The sequence below is a fragment of the Lissotriton helveticus genome, chromosome 8 (assembly GCF_964261635.1).
Source record: "Lissotriton helveticus chromosome 8, aLisHel1.1, whole genome shotgun sequence".
Lineage (NCBI taxonomy): Eukaryota > Metazoa > Chordata > Amphibia > Caudata > Salamandridae > Lissotriton > Lissotriton helveticus.
Genome location: NC_136069.1, coordinates 734,843,792 through 734,863,385, shown reverse-complemented (window position 1 = coordinate 734,863,385; position 19,594 = coordinate 734,843,792). Strand labels below are relative to the sequence as shown.

Here is a 19,594-nt window from a genome sequence, read left to right as displayed (position 1 = left end):
TGTGTGGAAGCAAATCCGGAAAGTCGACCACCTTGAGCTGTCTGGACATACCTGGTCACAACTCGATGACATTGATAAACAACGAGGACCTGGACAAAAGCCTTTGAAATCCATTCTAGACCTTCCAGATAAAATCGTACAGAAATTAAAAACCCTGATTCCAGAAAAGAAAGTGGACTGGTCGATAGTAACGGCCTGTCGCCAGAAACCCCAGGAGGATGTATCAGAATACTTTTCCCGGTTTGAAACGGTGTTCTCCGATTACAGCGGCCAGGACATGACCACTGCAACCGGACACCATCTGTTTGTCCAGAATTATGTTATGGGTCTGTCACCGGAGGTCTCCCAGAAACTGCAGGCTAGCGAGAGTAGTTGGGCAGCCTCCAAACCTACGGCTATCCTCCAGATGGCCCAATATTATGAACATCAGAAAAATGAAAACGATAGAGCAACAGAGAAAAAGAAGAAGGAAGTGAAAGAGAGGGTGATGATTGCCCAACTGCAAGGGGTGACTATAGGACGAGACCAATACCGGGGAAACTATCAGACGAACGTCCCTAAGACTGCATTTCCCCAGGACCGCACTTTGACTCCCCACAGTGGACGTACAGACCTTAGAGAGGACCAGTGTGCTTTCTGCAAAGGAACTGGCCATTGGAAATCCCAGTGCCCAGTTCTTCTGGAAATAATCAGAAACAAAGACCCCAAGGACATAGCAAGTGGACCGAGAAATAAGGGACAACAGCGAGGGCCCCCAAATGACACGACTAACGACAGATCAGGCAGACCAAATACATTTGATCGACCCAGACAGAACCAATACCAGCAATCTGACTACGATGACGCCCACAACTTTGCATAGGACTGCCAAGGGCAAGGGAGGGATCCAGTCGAGCTCTATGTTGACCAGCAAGGCCCTTACGTCACTGCTAAGGTCCTGGGTACAAAGTCTCCATTTCTGGTAGACACTGGCGCAACACGTAGTGCGTTATCTAAACGACTGATTCCAAGGGCACCCTTGTCTGGCTCACTTATAACATCGACAGGTTTCAATGGAACGCCCTCCACTAACCCTTTGTCCGCCCCGATCCTCTTCGACTTAGAAAACAACACCACTGACACCACGTTTTTGCTTTCCTCCAATAGCCCTGACGCCATTATGGGACTTGACTTATTGAAACACTTCCGAGCGACAATCAGATGTTCTCAAGACGGAGTTCGAGTTCTCCTTTACGACAACCCCGTTCTGCTTAGACATTGCCCTCCCCGACGCATGTTTTCCATCACCGACGCTGACACATCCCTGCTTGACACTCTGCCTCCGTATCGGTGGGCCAAGGCGGATTCGGACGTAGGGCGCATGTTGATTGACCCAGTGCACATTACTGTCCGACCAGACGCAACACTCCCAAAACTTCCACAATATCGGATATCGCCCGAGGGCGAGAAGGCATTGGTAAAGATTATTCAGTCGCTGATAGACGCAGGAGTGGTAGAGGAAGTGGTTAGCAACGTTTGCAACAGCCCTATCTTGCCCATCATCAAGAAACAGGGAGAGGGAGATGAGAAAGCATACCGTTTTATCATTGACCTTCGAGAGATCAACAAAGTGGTGGTACCCCAATACCCCGTGGTCTCAGACATCACCACCATCCTGACTTTGATTCCTTCTACTGCCACCACCTTCACTGTCATTGACCTCAAAAACGCATTCTTTTCCATCCCCATCCACCCGGACAGCCGATATCTCTTCGGCTTCACCCTAAAAGCCCGCTCATATAGGTTCTGCCGAGCACCCCAGGGCTACACAGAAAGCCCTAGCATCTACAGCCAGGCCCTCAAGAGACAACTGGATCAAGTCCAGTTACCCGATGGAGTGGTGTTAGTGCAATATGTTGATGACATCCTTTTGGCAGCCGACACCACTCCATTAGCAGTTACAGCCACCATTCAACTCCTGCACTTCCTTGCGGAAAATGGCCACAAGGTCTCCAAGAAGAAGTTGCAATTCTGCCAACCCCAGGTCACTTACCTAGGCCACCTTTTGTCCAAAGAAGGAAGGAAACTCACTCCCGACCGGATCCAAACCATTCTCGAAACTCCTGTCCCTAAGACCCAGAAACAGGTTCGCTCCCTACTAGGCCTCACCTCCTTCTGCCGACAGTGGTTACCAAACTTTAGCCTCATTGTGAAACCGCTGCTTTCTCTGCTAGGTAAAGACGTCCCCTTCCCACTCCCTTGGACCCCTGAGTGTCAAACCTCCTTCACGGAACTACGAGATGCCCTTTGTTCGGCCCCTGTCCTAGGTATCCCTGATTACACAAAGCCCTTCTCCCTTTACACTCACGAAAGGGAGGGGTGCGCTTTATCTGTCCTGACCCAGGCCATTGGCCCAAAGCAACGACCGTGCGCTTACTTCTCTGCCACTCTTGACCCTGTAGCCAGAGCCTTGCCTGCCTGCCTTCGAGCTGTAGCTGCTGCTGCAATCTCTATCCGACAGAGTGAGGGGATCGTGCTCTCGAATTCCCTCACGGTACTGGTACCCCATGCAGTTGACACCCTCCTGAACCAAACCAAGACGCAACACCTGACGAGTGCACGACTGACTGGATACGAACTGACTTTGCTTGCACCCCATATCGCCCTGAAAAGATGCACCACACTGAACCCGGCAACTTTGTTACCCTTACCAGAGAACGATCCCAATGTGCACCCTGTACATGACTGCGTGACTCTTACGGACGAACAGACTAGAAGTAGGGTTGACCTCAGAGACACGGCTTTCCCTGACCCTGACGGGGAGCTGTGGGTGGACGGTTCTTGCATCAAACTCCCCGATGGCACCACTTCCGCTGCCTATGCAGTCACCACGGCTCGAACTGTAGTCGAGACAGCCCGCATCACGCAACGATCCGCCCAGGCAGCGGAACTGATTGCCCTGACACGAGCCTGCATTCTGGCAGCAGGAACCACAGCGAACATTTACACCGACAGCCAGTATGCCTTCGGGGTGGTTCACCATTTTGGGCTCCATTGGAGGGAAAGGGGATTCTTGACCTCGCACGGCACCCCCATTTTGCACGGGGATCTAGTCTCCGCCTTGATCGAAGCTGTCCTTCTCCCCAAAAAGCTTGCAGTCGTCAAATGCCAGGCACACAAAAGGGTGACAGATATCATTGGGCAGGGAAATGCGCTAGCCGACATCACTGCCCGAACAACAGCTGAAAATAGGACGACAACACATATGTACGTGACCAGGTCACAAGCAGAAAAATGGACTGACGCTAGGGACACTATTAAAGACATTCAAACGGCTAGCACACAGCACGAACTGACTGAATGGACACGGGTGGGATTAAAAAATGATGAAGGCTGCTGGCGGACAAGAGACACAAACAAATGGTTGCTACCTGACTCGTACCTGATTCCCATACTGACTATGGCACACTCCCCTGCCCACATAGGATCAGCCCCCATGATTGAACTTGTCTCCAGAGTTTGGCACAATGATAAAATCACAGACTCCGCCAAACGTCTGGTCCAACAATGCTTGATATGCCTGCAACACAACCCCGGGAAAGGAACTGTAGTACCCCGGAGAGGATTTGGGGTCCCAAATCACCCGTTTGAAGTCCTGCTAATGGACTACATCCAGCTAGACAGGTGCCAAGGCCTGAAATATGCACTTGTTGTGGTGTGCGCATTTAGCAAATGGGTGGAAGCATACCCAACCCGTGACAACACTGCTATGGCCACTGCAAAAGTACTGTTAAAGGAGTTTTTCCCCCGTTACGGCCTCTGTCGTATTTTATGGAGCGATAATGGCCCCCACTTCATAGCCGAAGTCATCCAGCTCATCTTAAAGGGGTTGGGCATCAAGCAGAAATTCCACGCAGTCTTCCACCCCCAGTCTGCTGGACTTGTTGAGCGACACAATGCCACACTAAAGCTTAAACTGGCCAAGATAGTGGCTACCACGGGTCTGAAATGGCCAGACGCCCTCCCACTGGCATTGCTATCGATGCATTCCACCCCCACCAGACATCACTTAACACCTTATGAAGTTGTTTTCGGTCGACCCATGAGTGTCTGGTCTGCACCGAAACCAACTTCCATTCATGACGTCCCGGACGTCCTAATGTCTGATTATCTGTATAAATTGACTGAAACTCTGTCTGTCATTCATCAGCAGGTGCAGCAGGCCATCCCCGATGCTTCCAGGGGTCCGGGTCACGCCATCCAACCTGGAGATTTCGTGCTGATCCGAAACTTTCAGCGGTCGAAGAGTTTGGAACCCCGGTGGACGGGCCCCTGGCAAGTGTTAATCACCATCCGGACGGCTCTTCGTGTGGAGGGGAAACGGCACTGGCTGCACGCACACCACTGTAAGAAGGTCTCCTCGACCCTGGCCACGACAGAAAACATCGACAACCAAGAAGAGCTCCTGAACAAGGACCGACCGTCGCTAACCTGCTATCCTGATACCGAAGCACTTGAACTTTCAAAATTCTCTGATCCCACTATGCCATCCAGAGTAGGGTATTTCCTGCGTCGAAAGGAGGGAGCTTCGGCTAAGTAGACCACGAACTAAGTTAAATCTCAGAACGGTGACCCAACGCAACCAAGGGTCACCTGGAGAGAAGCTAAACTAAGTCTGTGGTTCTGCCCACTACCGAGCACCTTGAAGATGAAGATGATGGAAGCGCCAGATAAGAAGATGATGGAAGCGCCAAATAAGAAGATGATGGAGGCAACAGGAAATACCCACTACAGAAACCCAAGAGCAGACAGACTCCACAGCTCAAAGACAATTGCACTCTTCATCACAATCCTTTTCTGCTTTCTCCTCATGACCACACTCTGGATTATGGAAGAAAATGCACCTGCTCACGAAACATTCCTGACCACTGCTTAGCCTACCACCATGAAGGAACATTATCTGATTTCGCTCTCTCCTCAACTCAGAGAGAGGCGAAAGGAGTTTTGGAATAACTCTTTCATACAGCTACTTCACCAGCACAATCTCGCCACCAATGCCACCAACTGTTGGATCTGTGGGTTGCTACCCCACGCCACTGGACACTCGATACCATTCATCCCTTCACCCTTCTCAGTTCATGGCTCCTGCCTTGCTTGGCTGATCCTCCTGCAAGAAAGCTATAAGGACAATGCCACCTCCAGCAAAACCGTAACGCATTCCTTCCACGGGGTCTGGCGAAACAAAACAAAGACACACTTCTGCCCGCAGACCTCCAACGACTCAATCCACATGGACATCCCTGCTAAAGAACGAATTGAAATGCAGGTGTTCAACAATCCAACCAGACCCACCTTCTCCTACCTGCGGAAACGAACGGCTGCCACTCTGACTGTGGCCCTGTCAGTCATCAACGTCACAGGCCACATGTGCATAGAAGGACGTGGGACACAGCTGGTGGGCCGCAGTGCTTGCCGTTTTACCAGAACTTTGGACTCCACGGATCCACCTTCCTTTGTGTCGTCCCCAAACATGTATTTCGTCTGCGGCACAAAGGCCTACACCTGGCTCCCCAAAGGCTGGGGGGGCACTTGTTTCATCTCCTTCATCCTTCCTCCGACTTATGTGGCCCCAGCGAATCATCATAGACAAAAACGAGCCAAGGACATTGAACAAGCCGACTCAACAGGAGCGCAGTTCCTCGATGCTATGAAGGGACTTGTTCCCCTCTGGGGCCCGATGGCAAACAGCCGTGCCATCCGACATCTGACTCAGGCAGTTGAGACAACAATGAACATCACAGCTGGTATCTTTGCTAACAACACCGCCGAGCTTCAAGCGGTCCGCTTGGTGGTCCTCCAGAACCGCCTTGTCCTAGATGTGGTTCTTGCGGACCGTGGTGGAGCATGCCGCATTATTGGGTCCAGCTGCTGTACATACATACCGGACAACTCACCCTCAGTGTACAAAGCCATCGAACATCTTCACAGACTCTCTTCAGAAGTCCACCAGGATCAGGAAGAATGGTCGCTTGGTGGTTGGTTCTGGAACACCGTTAAGAACTGGGGCTGGAGACTGTTCACCATTATCCTGATTCCTGTAGTTGTAATATGCGGTCTATGCTTAGGAATTCACTGTCTGCCACCTCTGTGTTCATTATGTGTAAATTGTATTTGCCCTAAGACTGTGGACCTTGGAAACGAACGCATGGGAGCATTATATGATGCCGAGGTTAGGAGTTTGATGAAGATTGACATTGAGTAGGCAAGTTGGCTAGATATGTTGAAAAGGGAGGACTGTTAAAAGTTAGGCTGCAAACGTCAACATTATCGGCGCCATCTTGCTCTTCTTGAACCCATTCGTGCACGTAAGCGGCAGCCATTTTGAGCACCATGGCCTCCCTGACCCTCTCTCTCTCTCTCTCTCTCTCTCTCAACCTCGCAGGCATCCCCCCCGCTCGCTGACAACCCCCCGCTCTCACATGCCTTGGGTCGTAAACCCCTCTTCAGCGCAGCTCTGCCCCGGAATCCCATCCTGTTCCCAGCGCGACACCTCCCTTCATTCCCTTTGATACCAACCCCCTTTTTTCCTGTGTGCCCGTTTGTCTTCCTCGTTCCCAGGCCGCCACCTGGCTCTGCGGATACTGTTTATTGCCCCCCCCCGTACAGTAGGAAGCTTCCCCCATTAAAAGGACCCTCGAGTTGATCAAAGCCCCCACCCTATGAGATCCGATCAACCCCACACATTCCGTGAATCGGCGGAATGTCCAGCTGCGCGATAATCATCACCTGTTGTGACCGGGGTGGGGACTTCAACTGTAAATGTGTGTGGGAACGGGCCTGAAGGGGAGATTCCGAGGATGTCCTTTCATACTTCATAGCATTGCAAGAATGTGTTACCTGCAATAAAGATCATAATCCTATGTATAAGAGGCCAGGCCTCAGAGATGCGGGCAGAGCACCTCGTGACGATACTTGCTGTCCGAACTGATGTGTTCTCCTCCGGAGAGAATAAACCCTTGTTTCCTGCCTTCCTGTCTCCAGCGCCTGCCTCTTCATTGATTAATATTTTGTGGGTTACAGAGGCGACACCGCCGGGCAATACTTAAGGATCTTTTTCTGATTGGTAGCTTGACCCTTTTTTTTACACTACTGCACATATTAAAACGTTTCTTTAAGAAATTGATTTGGACTATCGAAGGACATCTACAAATGGTTAGAGGAACAACCCCTTTCGGAAAAAATAAATAATATTCATGCTCTTGTGACTGGCCTTAGAGGAACATCTAGTCACAACTTGCAGTACTACACCTTTGAGAATTAATTTTATACGGTTTGCTGGTACAGCATGTTTGTGAAAGTAACTCCACACATTTTAACAATCCACTCTACGTGGGTGTTTTGTCTAGGAAGGTAGCCTCTCTCTCTCATGCGTGGTACAATCTTATCAATTAATAATCCAACTACCATTTAACTGTTTGATCTTGCTTACATTTTTACAGGGATTATAAAACCTGCTCAGAGTGCAGGAAAAGGCATTTTCTAAGCAGCAATGACTGGTAATACCTATATCTATCTATCTATCTATCTATCTATATATGTATCTCTCTCTCTCTCTCTATATATATTACCTACTGGCGATAGCCAGTAGGTATATATAGTTAGGATTTTTTTCCTATGGGATTTTTGAAAATTCTATGTCGAATAACTTTGGCGTTTGAGGACAGAATTGGCTGAAATTTTCAGGAAAATGGAACATTTTGTTTCGGAGCAGCCCCTGAAAATATGGGGGGGTTTCGTCAAGGGGGGGCCGAGAAAAAAGGGGGGTCCCAAAACGTGTTTTTCCCATGCAATTTTCCTTAGGGCGGTTGGCCTCACTTTTAGCCTGAACGGCTGAATGGATTTACACCAAACTTGGCAAAATTGTAGGGACTGGTAGCCCGATGTGCCTTTGCTATGTCTCAAGATATAGGCTCCAGTGGTTTTTACGAAAATTAACTTTGAAAAATATATATTGGGCTACATTGGGCTATATATATGTTGGAGCCCAAATGTAGCCCAATGTAGCCCAATGTAGCCCAATGTAGCCCAATGTAGCCCAAAGATGGCCACCAGAGACAAAAAAAACAAATGTAGCCCAAATATCAGCCAGATGTAGCCCAACTATAGCCCAATGACAGAATGTCCCAGAGTGTTCTAAAGAACAACTAGAGTGCTAACAGTCCTACTTATTACAAAGTTATGGCACACCTGAAGCCATCTTGATTGGAATAAAGTGGTAACTCTTAAAACATTTAATTTAAAAAGGTACAAAATGAGGGGGTTCATTTTGCCATAGAAAGTATGATTAGCGAATATATGACGAAATCCCGCATACCATCAGTCCGCAAAAAAAATCCCGCATGTACTATTAGGCCGCAAATTAAAATAACGAAAACTTTTAGAACGAATATGCCTTTAGCATACACTAAACAACTAAACTACCCTAAACCCTAAAACACTACCCCCAGCATGACCCTACACTACACAAACAGTACAACACTACCCTAAACCCTAAAACACTACCCCCAGCATGACCCTACACTACGCAAACACTACAACACTACCCAAAACCCTAAAACACTACACCCCAGCATGACCCTACACTACGCAAACACTACAACACTACCCTAAACCCTAAAACACTACCCCCAGCATGACCCTACACTACACAAACACTACAACACAACCCTAAACCCTAAAACACTACCCCCAGCATGACCCTACACTACGCAAACACTACAACACAACCCTAAACCCTAAAACACTACCCCCAGCATGACCCTACACTACGCAAACACTACAACACTACCCTAAACCCTAAAACACTACCCCCAGCATGACCCTACACTACGCAAACACTACAACACTACCCAAAACCCTAAAACACTACACCCCAGCATGACCCTACACTACGCAAACACTACAACACTATCCTAAACCCTAAAACACTACCCCCAGCATGACCCTACACTACGCAAACACTACAACACTACCCAAAACCCTAAAACACTACACCCCAGCATGACCCTACACTACGCAAACACTACAACACTACCCTAAACCCTAAAACACTACCCCCAGCATGACCCTACACTACGCAAACACTACAACACTACCCTAAACCCTAAAACACTACCCCCAGCATGACCCTACACCACGCAAACACTACAACACTACCCTAAACCCTAAAACACTACCCCCAGCATGACCCTACACCACGCAAACACTACAACACTACCCTAAACCCTAAAACACTACCCCCAGCATGACCCTACACTACGCAAACACTACAACACTACCCAAAACCCTAAAACACTACCCCCAGCATGACCCTACACTACGCAAACACTACAACACTACCCAAAACCCTAAAACACTACCCCCCAGCATGACCCTACACTACGCAAACACTACAACACTACCCTAAACCCTAAAACACTACCCCCAGCATGACCCTACACTACGCAAACACTACAACACTACCCAAAACCCTAAAACACTACCCCCAGCATGACCCTACACTACGCAAACACTACAACACTACCCAAAACCCTAAAACACTACACCCCAGCATGACCCTACACTACGCAAACACTACAACACTACCCAAAACCCTAAAACACTACACCCCAGCATGACCCTACACTACGCAAACACTACAACACTACCCAAAACCCTAAAACACTACCCCCAGCATGACCCTACACTACGCAAACACTACAACACTATCCTAAACCCTAAAACACTACGCCCAGCATGACCCTACACTACGCAAACACTACAACACTACCCTAAACCCTAAAACACTAGCCCCAGCATGACCCTACACTACGCAAACACTACAACACAACCCTAAACCCTAAAACACTAGCCCCAGCATGACCCTACACTACGCAAACACTACAACACTACCCTAAACCCTAAAACACTACCCCCAGCATGACCCTACACTAAACAACCACCACAACTCTACACTACACTAACACAACACTACACTACACAACACTACACTACACTACACAATCACTAACCCACGAAAAAATTAACACAAACCCACTTACCTCTCTCGTCATCGTGGTTTTCACAACGCAAATGCATTTACCATACATGCCTTTAAAACGTAATTCTTTGTAAAGGCATGCGCGATAAATGCACATGCGGGATAATGGTATGCGAGGTCAATGACCTTACGGGATAATGGTATGCGGACTGAAAGTCTGCGGGATAAAAAATGCGGGAAAATGGCTGCAAACCATGATTAGCAGCAGACTTCCCTGGTGAGCACTAGCTTTACTACAGTGATCTAATGAGCAACTAGAGTGCTAACATTCAGAATTTATGGCAAATGTGTGACACATCTGAATGCCTTCTTGATAGAACCAAAGTAAACAAGCATTGAAAATGCAATAGATCTCGCCCTCGTTTAAGTTAAAGCCATTCTGTTTGGAATGAGGTGGCTTTTTAGCTTTGCTTTTATTAGTGTTTTTAAAACTTTCATGTAAATAACATGCATATGTATGCATATATGTATATGTATGCATGCGTTTATATTTATATAGATATGCAGATTATATATGTTTATATATGCATATTACCTACTGGCGATAGCCAGTGGGTATATATAGTTAGGATTTTTTCTCTATGGGATTTCTGAAAATTCTATGTCTAATAACTTTTGCGTTTGTGGACGGAATTAGCTGACATTTTCAGGAAAATGGCATATTTTGTTTCTGAGCAGCCCCTGAAAATTTGGGGGGGTTTCGTCAAGGGGGGGCCGAGAAAAAAGGGGGGTCCCAAAACGCGTTTTTCCCATTCATTTTTCCATAGGGCGGTTGGACTCACTTTTAGCTCGAACGGCTGAATAGATTTACATGAAACTTGGCAAAATTGTAGATATGGTTTGCCCGACGTGCCTTTGCTATGTCTCAATATATGTGCTCCAGTGGATTTTGAGAAATTAACGTTTAAAAAAATATATATATCTGTGACAGCGCTCCGGTTAGCGCCCCGGTTCGCGTACCTGACGCGTAACGGAACTTCGCGAAGCGAAGCTGATTGGCTCTCCGGTGTCTGTCAACATTCTAAACAGTCCGGAGCGGCCGCCATCTTGTCTCTCGGTACGATCGAGAGACAAGAGGTGGAAATAAACGAAGGGGGAAATGAATGAAAGGGGGCAAGGTAGACCCCTCCTGACCCCCTAGGATTGATGTGGGTGCTATTAAAGGGCCCCGCGGGGCAAAAAACAAAAAAACAAATTTAGAATTTTTTGCGATTTTACGCCGTAGAGGCGCGTCCCGGTACGCGAACCGGGCAGCTCACCGGGCAGCTCACCGGGCAGCTAACCGGGCAGCTAACCGGCAGCGTAGCTGTCAACACTGTAAACTGTCCGGAGCGGCCGCCATCTTGTCTCTCGGTAGGTTCGAGAGACAAGATGTGGTGAAAAAAGAAGGGGGAAATGAAGGAAAGGGGGCAAGGTAAACCCCTCCTGACCCCTTAGGATTGATGAGGGGGATATTAAAGTCCCCCGCGATTTTTCGCGGTAGAGGCGCTTCCCGGTACGCGAACCGGGCAGCTAACCGGCAGCGTAACGGGAGTCCGCCATCTTGTGTTTTTGGAGCGTCCGGTTCGCGTACCGGGTAGCGTCCCGGTAAGCGTAACAAGGGGAAGACCAAGAGAAACAGTAAAAAAAAAATTAAGGGAATAGATTTCCAGCAAACTTGGCAAAATTGTAGGGACTGTTTGTTTGAAGTGCCTTTGCAAGGCCTCAAGATATGTGCACGTGTGGATTTTGTCTAATTAAGGTTAAAAAAAATATATATATCTGTAAGCGTGCTCCGGCACGCTTACGTTACGGGTTTTGTTTGCGCTGCAGAGCCGATACGTCACGGTTATGCGACGCGTCATGAGGCGTCTCACGTGGCTACGTGATACGTCACGTAATAAAGAATATATTTTACAGCTATAGATATTAGCTTTTAAAAAACCAATGAAATTCACTGAAAAAACCATAGGTTATAGACCATATATAGTTAGGAATATGCATTTACAAAACCTTGAAAATTCACTGAAAAAACCATAGGTTAGAGACCATATATAGTTAGCTGGACATTTTATTGACATAAAACCAATGAAATTCCATATATAGTTAGTTGCACTAACTATATATCGCGCACCCGCAATCCACTGCTGATGATGTCACATATTACATCATTCATGACATGGTCAGTGACATCACTGATGACATCACTGATGACATCTCAAATTACATCACTGATGACATCACTGATGACATCTCAAATGACATCACTGATGACATCATGACACACCAATACCAGTTACTACATACGCACTCACTGATTCCTACGTCTACACACACATTCACTCATTCACCCATACAATCACTCATACATACAGTCACTCATTATTACAACACTATAATATGCACTCATACACCTATGCAGACACTCACACACTGCCACTCATCCATGGAGTTACTCACACACCTAGTCAGTCCTGTAAAGAATCAATCACACTTCCATTTCCTCATCTATACAGTTAAACACAGAACACCATACTTCAGTGACATCACTGATGACATCACTGATGACATCTCAAATGACATCACTGATGACATCTCAAATGACATCACTGATGACATCATGACACACCAATACCAGTTACTACATACGCACTCACTGATTCCTACGTCTACACACACATTCACTCATTCACCCATACAATCACTCATACATACAGTCACTCATTATTACAACACTATCATATGCACTCATACACCTAGTCAGTCCTGTGAAGAATCAATCACACTTCGATTTCCTCATCTATACAGTTAAACACAGAACACCATACTTTTCACACATATACTAACACATACTTACTCTCTTATACAATCACTGATACAAGTACACATTGATATGCACAGAGTCACACACCTCCCAGCCAGCCACACACACACTCAGTCTTCCATACATCCACTCATTCTTCAACATGTAAAACATATTTAAACTTTACAAAAACACACAGACACTAGATGATGTCATCAGTGATGTCATTTGAGATGTCATCAGTGATGTCATTTGAGATATCATCAGTGATGTCATCAGTGATGTCACTGACCATGTCATGAATGATGTAATATGTGACATCATCAGCAGTGGATTGCGGGTGCGCGATATATAGTTAGTGCAACTAACTATATATGGAATTTCATTGGTTTTATGTCAATAAAATGTCCAGCTAACTATATATGGTCTCTAACCTATGGTTTTTTCAGTGAATTTTCAAGGTTTTGTAAATGCATATTCCTAACTATATATGGTCTATAACCTATGGTTTTTTCAGTGAATATATATATATATATGCGTGTGTGTGTGTGGTTTCTTCACAGCCGTGATAATGATTAGATCCATCATTACCGAGCATGGCCTGTTAATTTAGCCAATATATAGAAGAAGAAAAATACATTAAAGTAGCAAAGGTGACTATGCAATTCAATCTTTGTATGAAAAATATTTTTCTTGATCATTATCATAATCATGTTTTTTGCATTCAATCAATCAGGGGTTCATATAGTGTGAGGGTCTCAAGGTGCTGTCAGAATATTCTGTTCCCCTTTTAACAAAAGGAGACAACCAGGGAGGTTTAGTCTGTTTATATTTCCTGCCATCCTGAGATTGATGGTGTATTAGTTTCTGTTTTAAATGGGGACACCTATGGATCTGCCAGCTACAGCCAGTAGTACTGCAGGTATAGCAAGGAGTAATGTCCGACTAAAGAATGACATCTAGTAACAGCTTGGTATTTTACCTTTGTGAACGAATCTTCAATTACCTGTTGCTTGATTGACTGATTGAATAATTGTTTTACTGAAAAAATCACTTGGTTACCAACATAGCCATCTTGGCCCTATGAAACAGTAAAAATAGGAAGAGGTAATAATGCATTGCAAAAGAGGTGAGTTTTTAAAGTTCTCTTAAAGGAAATGTGTAAATGAATATTTCAAATACGAAAAGGAAGTTTATTCCAGAGTTGGTAGCAAAGAGTGTATGTGAGCACACATTGAAGCAAGGGGGATGTTTCTGTTGCATAAACAACCCTGGGCATAAGACATGAGGTATCAAAAATAACACACTGCCTGATCACAAGTCAGAGGAGTTGAATACCAGCATGAGTGACATGGTCAAATATCTGCAATTTGTAAAGCTTTCTTACTGCCAAATTCTGAATTCTTTTAAGGCTGGTTAGGAAGAACTCTGGAAATGATACAGGATGTGACAATAATCAATCCTACGCAAGCATGTTGAAATGACCTGTTCATGAAGATGGTTATGTACATACGGGAGAGCTCTTCCAGCAATGTAAGTAGCTAAAAAAAATTGAAACAGCATTCACCTGGGCTGAAAGGAAAAGGTCATCATCTATACGAGTGCCAGCTTAGTAGAAAAGGGAGCATTACCGAAAGTCCGGGGCCAAAGAAAGTTATGCCAGGACTCAATGTTGCTACCACCAAGCAAGATCTCTAACTTGCTTAGGTTACGCTTAAGAAAGTTGTGTGGAATCCACACTCAAGCTACTAGCAGGCATCCATTAAGCATGTTTGCAGAATTAGGAGTGCAATGAGGTGAATAATCAGTTGCATGTTGACAGTTTAAGTAACAGCAACGCAGTGCAACCAAACGATCTGATCAGGTGGACAAGAGGTCAGACTTTTTATTTTTTTTATTTTTTAGAGTTTTATATAGCACAAACTAGACCTATCGGTATCAGAGCACTTTACATGAGCACTAGTTTAGTTACATAAGGACGCATTCATTTTTTTTAGGCACTGGGAGATTAAGTGATTTGGCCAGAATCAAAGGATGTTGAGCACTGTTGCCAAGACTCGAAACCAGTTTCCCAGCTTCGAGGTCGACGGCTCTAGCCTTAAGGCTACATCCTCTCCCTTGACTTAAATGTTAACCATGGGGGAGAATCAAGAGCCCAGATGTAACCCACAGTTGACAGCCGGGCTGATAGAAGGTCAGGGGAAAAGGTCACAGACTGAGTGCGAATTTCAAGAAAGAACGAAAGCCAAGCAGCTACTGCTACCTCGATGCCTGTCTCTGGTACCCTATTCATTGGTATGGAATAGTTGGTGGGCTCAAATGCCACTGAAAGATCGAGAAGGATCAGGGTGGCTGCGTTGCCAAGAATGCAAATGTGCTTTAATTTATCAAGAGTAAGCACAAGGGTAGTCTTTGTTTCATGGCTGGGGCAAGCCCCAGTTTCCAATGATACAGACAGTTGTCTTCTAGGTATTTGGTCAGTCACTTGGCTCAAAAGTGCTATGTAACTTTAACAAGGGCAGGTGGACAATTCTGGGAAAAGAGATACATTCGTGATTGGGGGGATAGTGGGTATTAAGACCTGTATGCATGACCCCAGAAATGGGAGATCTAGCACAGGTCATCAGGAAAGACAGACTAAATTAGTCTTTTTACAGTAGTTACTTCTTCCAGATCAGTGGTGAAAAAACTGTCCCTGGAATGGAACAAGATAATGGAGGGACAAGCTGTGCAATCGTTAATAGACTAAAGCTTCAGATATTGAGGTCCATGTAAATTTGATGGATTTTAGTGGTGAAAAATGTATCAAAAGCTTCACAAAATTCTTCTTGGTGGGAGAGCAGCAGAAGTAGTGCAACAACACTTAAAAATGCTTAAAGGTTTAAAATAGTGGTCTATGAATATCTTTGAATAAACAAATTTTACGGCATAAAAATTCGCATTTTGCCATTAATAGCTGTATTTTATGTGCCTTAAGCTGTTGTTTGTAATTGAGAGCATCTGTCTCATCATTCATAAAGGGCTCTGCTTTTGCACTCTATTTGTCCGAGGTCAGCTAACCTTTCCTGAGATTATCAGAAAATCATTTATGGAAAGGTCTGTATGGGTGGGGCTTGCAAGAAATAATAGATATCTACTTATATAATACTTTTTTTTTAAAAGTGCTAAAGTGGAATACATTCTTAAATGCTTTAGAGACTGTCTTAGAGCTAGAAGAGTAATTACTGGGGGTCAAAGTGTCTTAATTCCCTAGATTGATTTGCTTCAAAGTCTGTGAGTTGTTGAAATAGGAGAAGGAGCGTAGCTTGGTCAGTAAGACTTGGGGGTATGAGCTTCAGATTTTCCGACAATCATGTGGCATATCATGTTAATCATTATATGGGAAGCAGCAAATGAGGGGGGATTAAGGGCTAGTGGAAAAGGAAAGGAGTGTGGATTGTGAGGGCACTTAAACAATTATTCTGTAAAATAACCATGTTTTAAGACCTTCAAAGCAGAGACAAGAGTGCCTGTGTGTTTTTGTCTAAGTGACTATTTAAAAATCGCTTGTGAAATCAAACACACATTTTAACATACCCATTATTATTTAAGAATGCATTTATTGGGGGGGCGTAACATCCCAAACAACCCCCCTGAAGCTACACCCCTGAATAGAAGCTTTAGCTAGAGATATGTGTTTGTTAAGTTTAATTTGAAAATGGATCGATAATGCTATGTCCAGGGAAGCGGATACCAAGCAAAAAACAAGATTAAGGTTTTTGAGGATCAGATAAGGTAAATTGCCGGACTTTTAAGATGCATCACCTCCTGGATAAGTTGACACACCTCAAAAGAATTAAACGGCTTAACAAACTCTTTTCCTGGAAGATCACTGACATTGTCAATGTAAGTATTAAAATCACCAAGGATGATAAATTGGGGCAGTCAAGCAAAGCTTACCCTGTGTAATCATAAAAGATGGAAAGTGAGTCAGCATCTGATTTGGCTGGGCATAGACTGATAAGGATAAGAACATATGCCCTGAGGAAATGTTGCAAGAGCGTTGTAGTTCTGCAATGTCATGGGAGGTGGAGGTAATGGTACACAGAAAGTTGTCGCTAGAAATTACTGCTATCCCTCTGTACTTCAGAGAAGCACAGTTAAAGCCATATGAAATTGCAATCTCTAGGTCTAGTGATGAAGCCTCCTTAAGCCAGTGTTTGGTCACCAAAAAAGATCCAAAGAGTTAGAGTAATAGAGTTCAACATCTTCCTCCCGGAGAAAAGGGAGAGAGCTGACATTAGGCAGAGCAGCCTGCCACATATTCCAATATTTGTTTATATTCTGAGGTGTTAGAACATTGTGTTGTAAAACAGTTCTCATGAGCAGCTTTGGAAAGACAGGTCTGCCCCACAAGGATGATCTATTAAGGGATTTCAAGACTGTATCTTTGTGAAAGAAACTTCATCCACTTTTTCCTGATGCAAAAGTGCTGAACCTTTGTCATTTATTGACTAAAAAGGGCATCTAGTGATGGCTTGCAGTATTGCTATACATGAAACCTTTGAACTAGTCTGAACTTCTTCCCCACCTTCAAACAGTACTTCATCCTCCATGAGATTATGCATTATATTATCTGAACACAGGCAAACACTGCACTTCATGTATAACACATAACACATTATGTTTAATGTTACAGAGAAGGTTCTGTAAGATCATGCAGACTCCAACAGGCCTTCAAACAGACCTGTGTGGCATCATAGGAAGGCATGGCATGTTCTGTGAAGTATGAGTTGATGACAAGCTCTCTGGGTTTCCTTAAGATGTTGCATCATATCACTCAAGCTGCACTTTTTTTCATGTGCATCAAGAAAGGGTGTTCTTTAATGTGCTAATATATGCAAAACATTTGATTCCTACCTACATTTGAGTGTGTTAACAAAGGAAAGCTGTACCTATTGCCTATGCCAACGTATGTTTGTGCGGTTGTTCTATACAGTTACTTCTTACCTTTTCCAGCCTGCTTCCTCTTGCATTACACTCTGCCGTAACCCACTATTTCATCAGCACTAATATCATGAAACCTAATGTATCCATATGCCTGGGCATTAGTTAAACATCTCAATAAAAATATACAAAAATGAGTGAGAAAAGCAAAAGTGAGAAAAAAATGTATTTCAAACGTTATCTAAATATACTTTATGTGCAGTGAGAGTGGATGGAGAAAAGGGTTTGCAAAGAAACAAATAGGTAGTTGGGTAGGTCCTTGTTATGCTAGACACATGGGCATTCTGTGAGTGGTGGATTTATAAACAAATATAAAGCTTAAAAGGAGAGGATAAAATATTGAATTACTTCAAATTAATTTAATTAAATGTACCCTTATCCCAATAGACAGTACGCCTTATGAAATCTACAGATCGAACTATGGATTTCGTGGTATTGATAAATCATCCAATTTCTATTTGAAAATCCAAACTTTCCTCCACTACAGCGAAAGTACGCTGTAAGAATTCAGCTAATGGGATCTCTTCTTAATTTATAATTTCCTTTAAAAGTAGGAATATTTTCTCACTTTTACATTCGAATGCTTCACTTTAGTCTAAAAGGAGGCATACTTGCATTAAATATGCACACATTTTAGTGTTGAAGTTTCCTACTCCCAAGAAATCAAATGCTTACCTTAGCGCCATTCTGGCCTGGTATTCCTGGAAATCCTGAACCCCCTGGAATACCCTGGAAAGGATCAAAGCAGATACAATTGTGTAAGTTTGGACAAATTGAGACTCACGTTTTTGCTTCAGGATTGAGTACAAAAGTGTTCTGATGAGACCAGGTAGCTTTAAGAAATGTTCAGTTCTCCAGAAAGGACTTTTATTATTTCATGGATATCATATTTGAAAGTGGAAAGAAGGTATTGCTTAATTGCCTTATATTGATAGTCAGATAGGGATTGAGTAAAAAAATGAGAGGACGAGGCAGTCGTGCCTTGTGAATATTGAACTGGTATAGGATTAAACTTAGTGCTGTGAACAAAGGTATTTTACATGATGAAATTAGTAGTTGTAGTGAAATGGTACAATCTTTATATTTTCTCTTCTTGAAAACTCAGTTGACTTGACTAGGTGAAGGACGCAGATAAACCCAAAACACCAGTGAGCCACTACATCATCATAGAACAGATGTTATATGTATGTTTAATTAAAACAATGTATATCGTCTACGCAGCCTTATCTGCTTATTTGTCTAGTATAGTGGAGTATTATTTTTTGCTCGGCGCGCCATTGTTTGCAAAATATGGCTCTCCCTGCCTGGAGCATTCTCCTCTATTTCTACTAAGCCAGTGCTGACAATATAGTCCCCTCCAGCTTAGGCTGGTGATTGTTGCAAGAGACAGGGCCAGCTTTAGCGCTGGTGGCGTCTGATGCGACAGTCCTTTTTGGTGGCCCCCAATATGACCTCCTCCTCAGATTCACTGACTACCACCGAGCAAAAGTGCACCTCATCTCTACATAGTCCCTCTCTCAAACACATTTCATTTGTGTTAAAGCGCTGGTAAAGGCGGCCTTTACTAATCCACTCAGCTATCCACATAAAATACAGATCTGTTCTTTGCAGCAGGCATATTAACCCTCTGCGCGACTTCATGCGAGTCGAAACTGCCACTAGACAAAACTCCGATCTCTCTCTCTAGAAGAAACCCTAATTACAAGATCTATCATGACATTTGTATTGCTGCCTGAAAGCTGAATGCA

The 19,594-nt window shown here is 44.5% G+C and overlaps 1 protein-coding gene across 1 annotated transcript in view; it reads right to left on the bottom strand.

The window, feature by feature from the left end:
• The window catches only part of COL4A1 (collagen type IV alpha 1 chain), a 594,749-nt gene that overhangs the window by 261,995 nt on the left and 313,160 nt on the right, over positions 1 to 19,594 (bottom strand). The window contains exon 17 of the mRNA XM_078657555.1: positions 18,522 to 18,575. Coding sequence (XP_078513681.1) covers positions 18,522 to 18,575 — 54 coding nt within the window. The remainder of the gene's footprint in view (positions 1 to 18,521; positions 18,576 to 19,594) is intronic.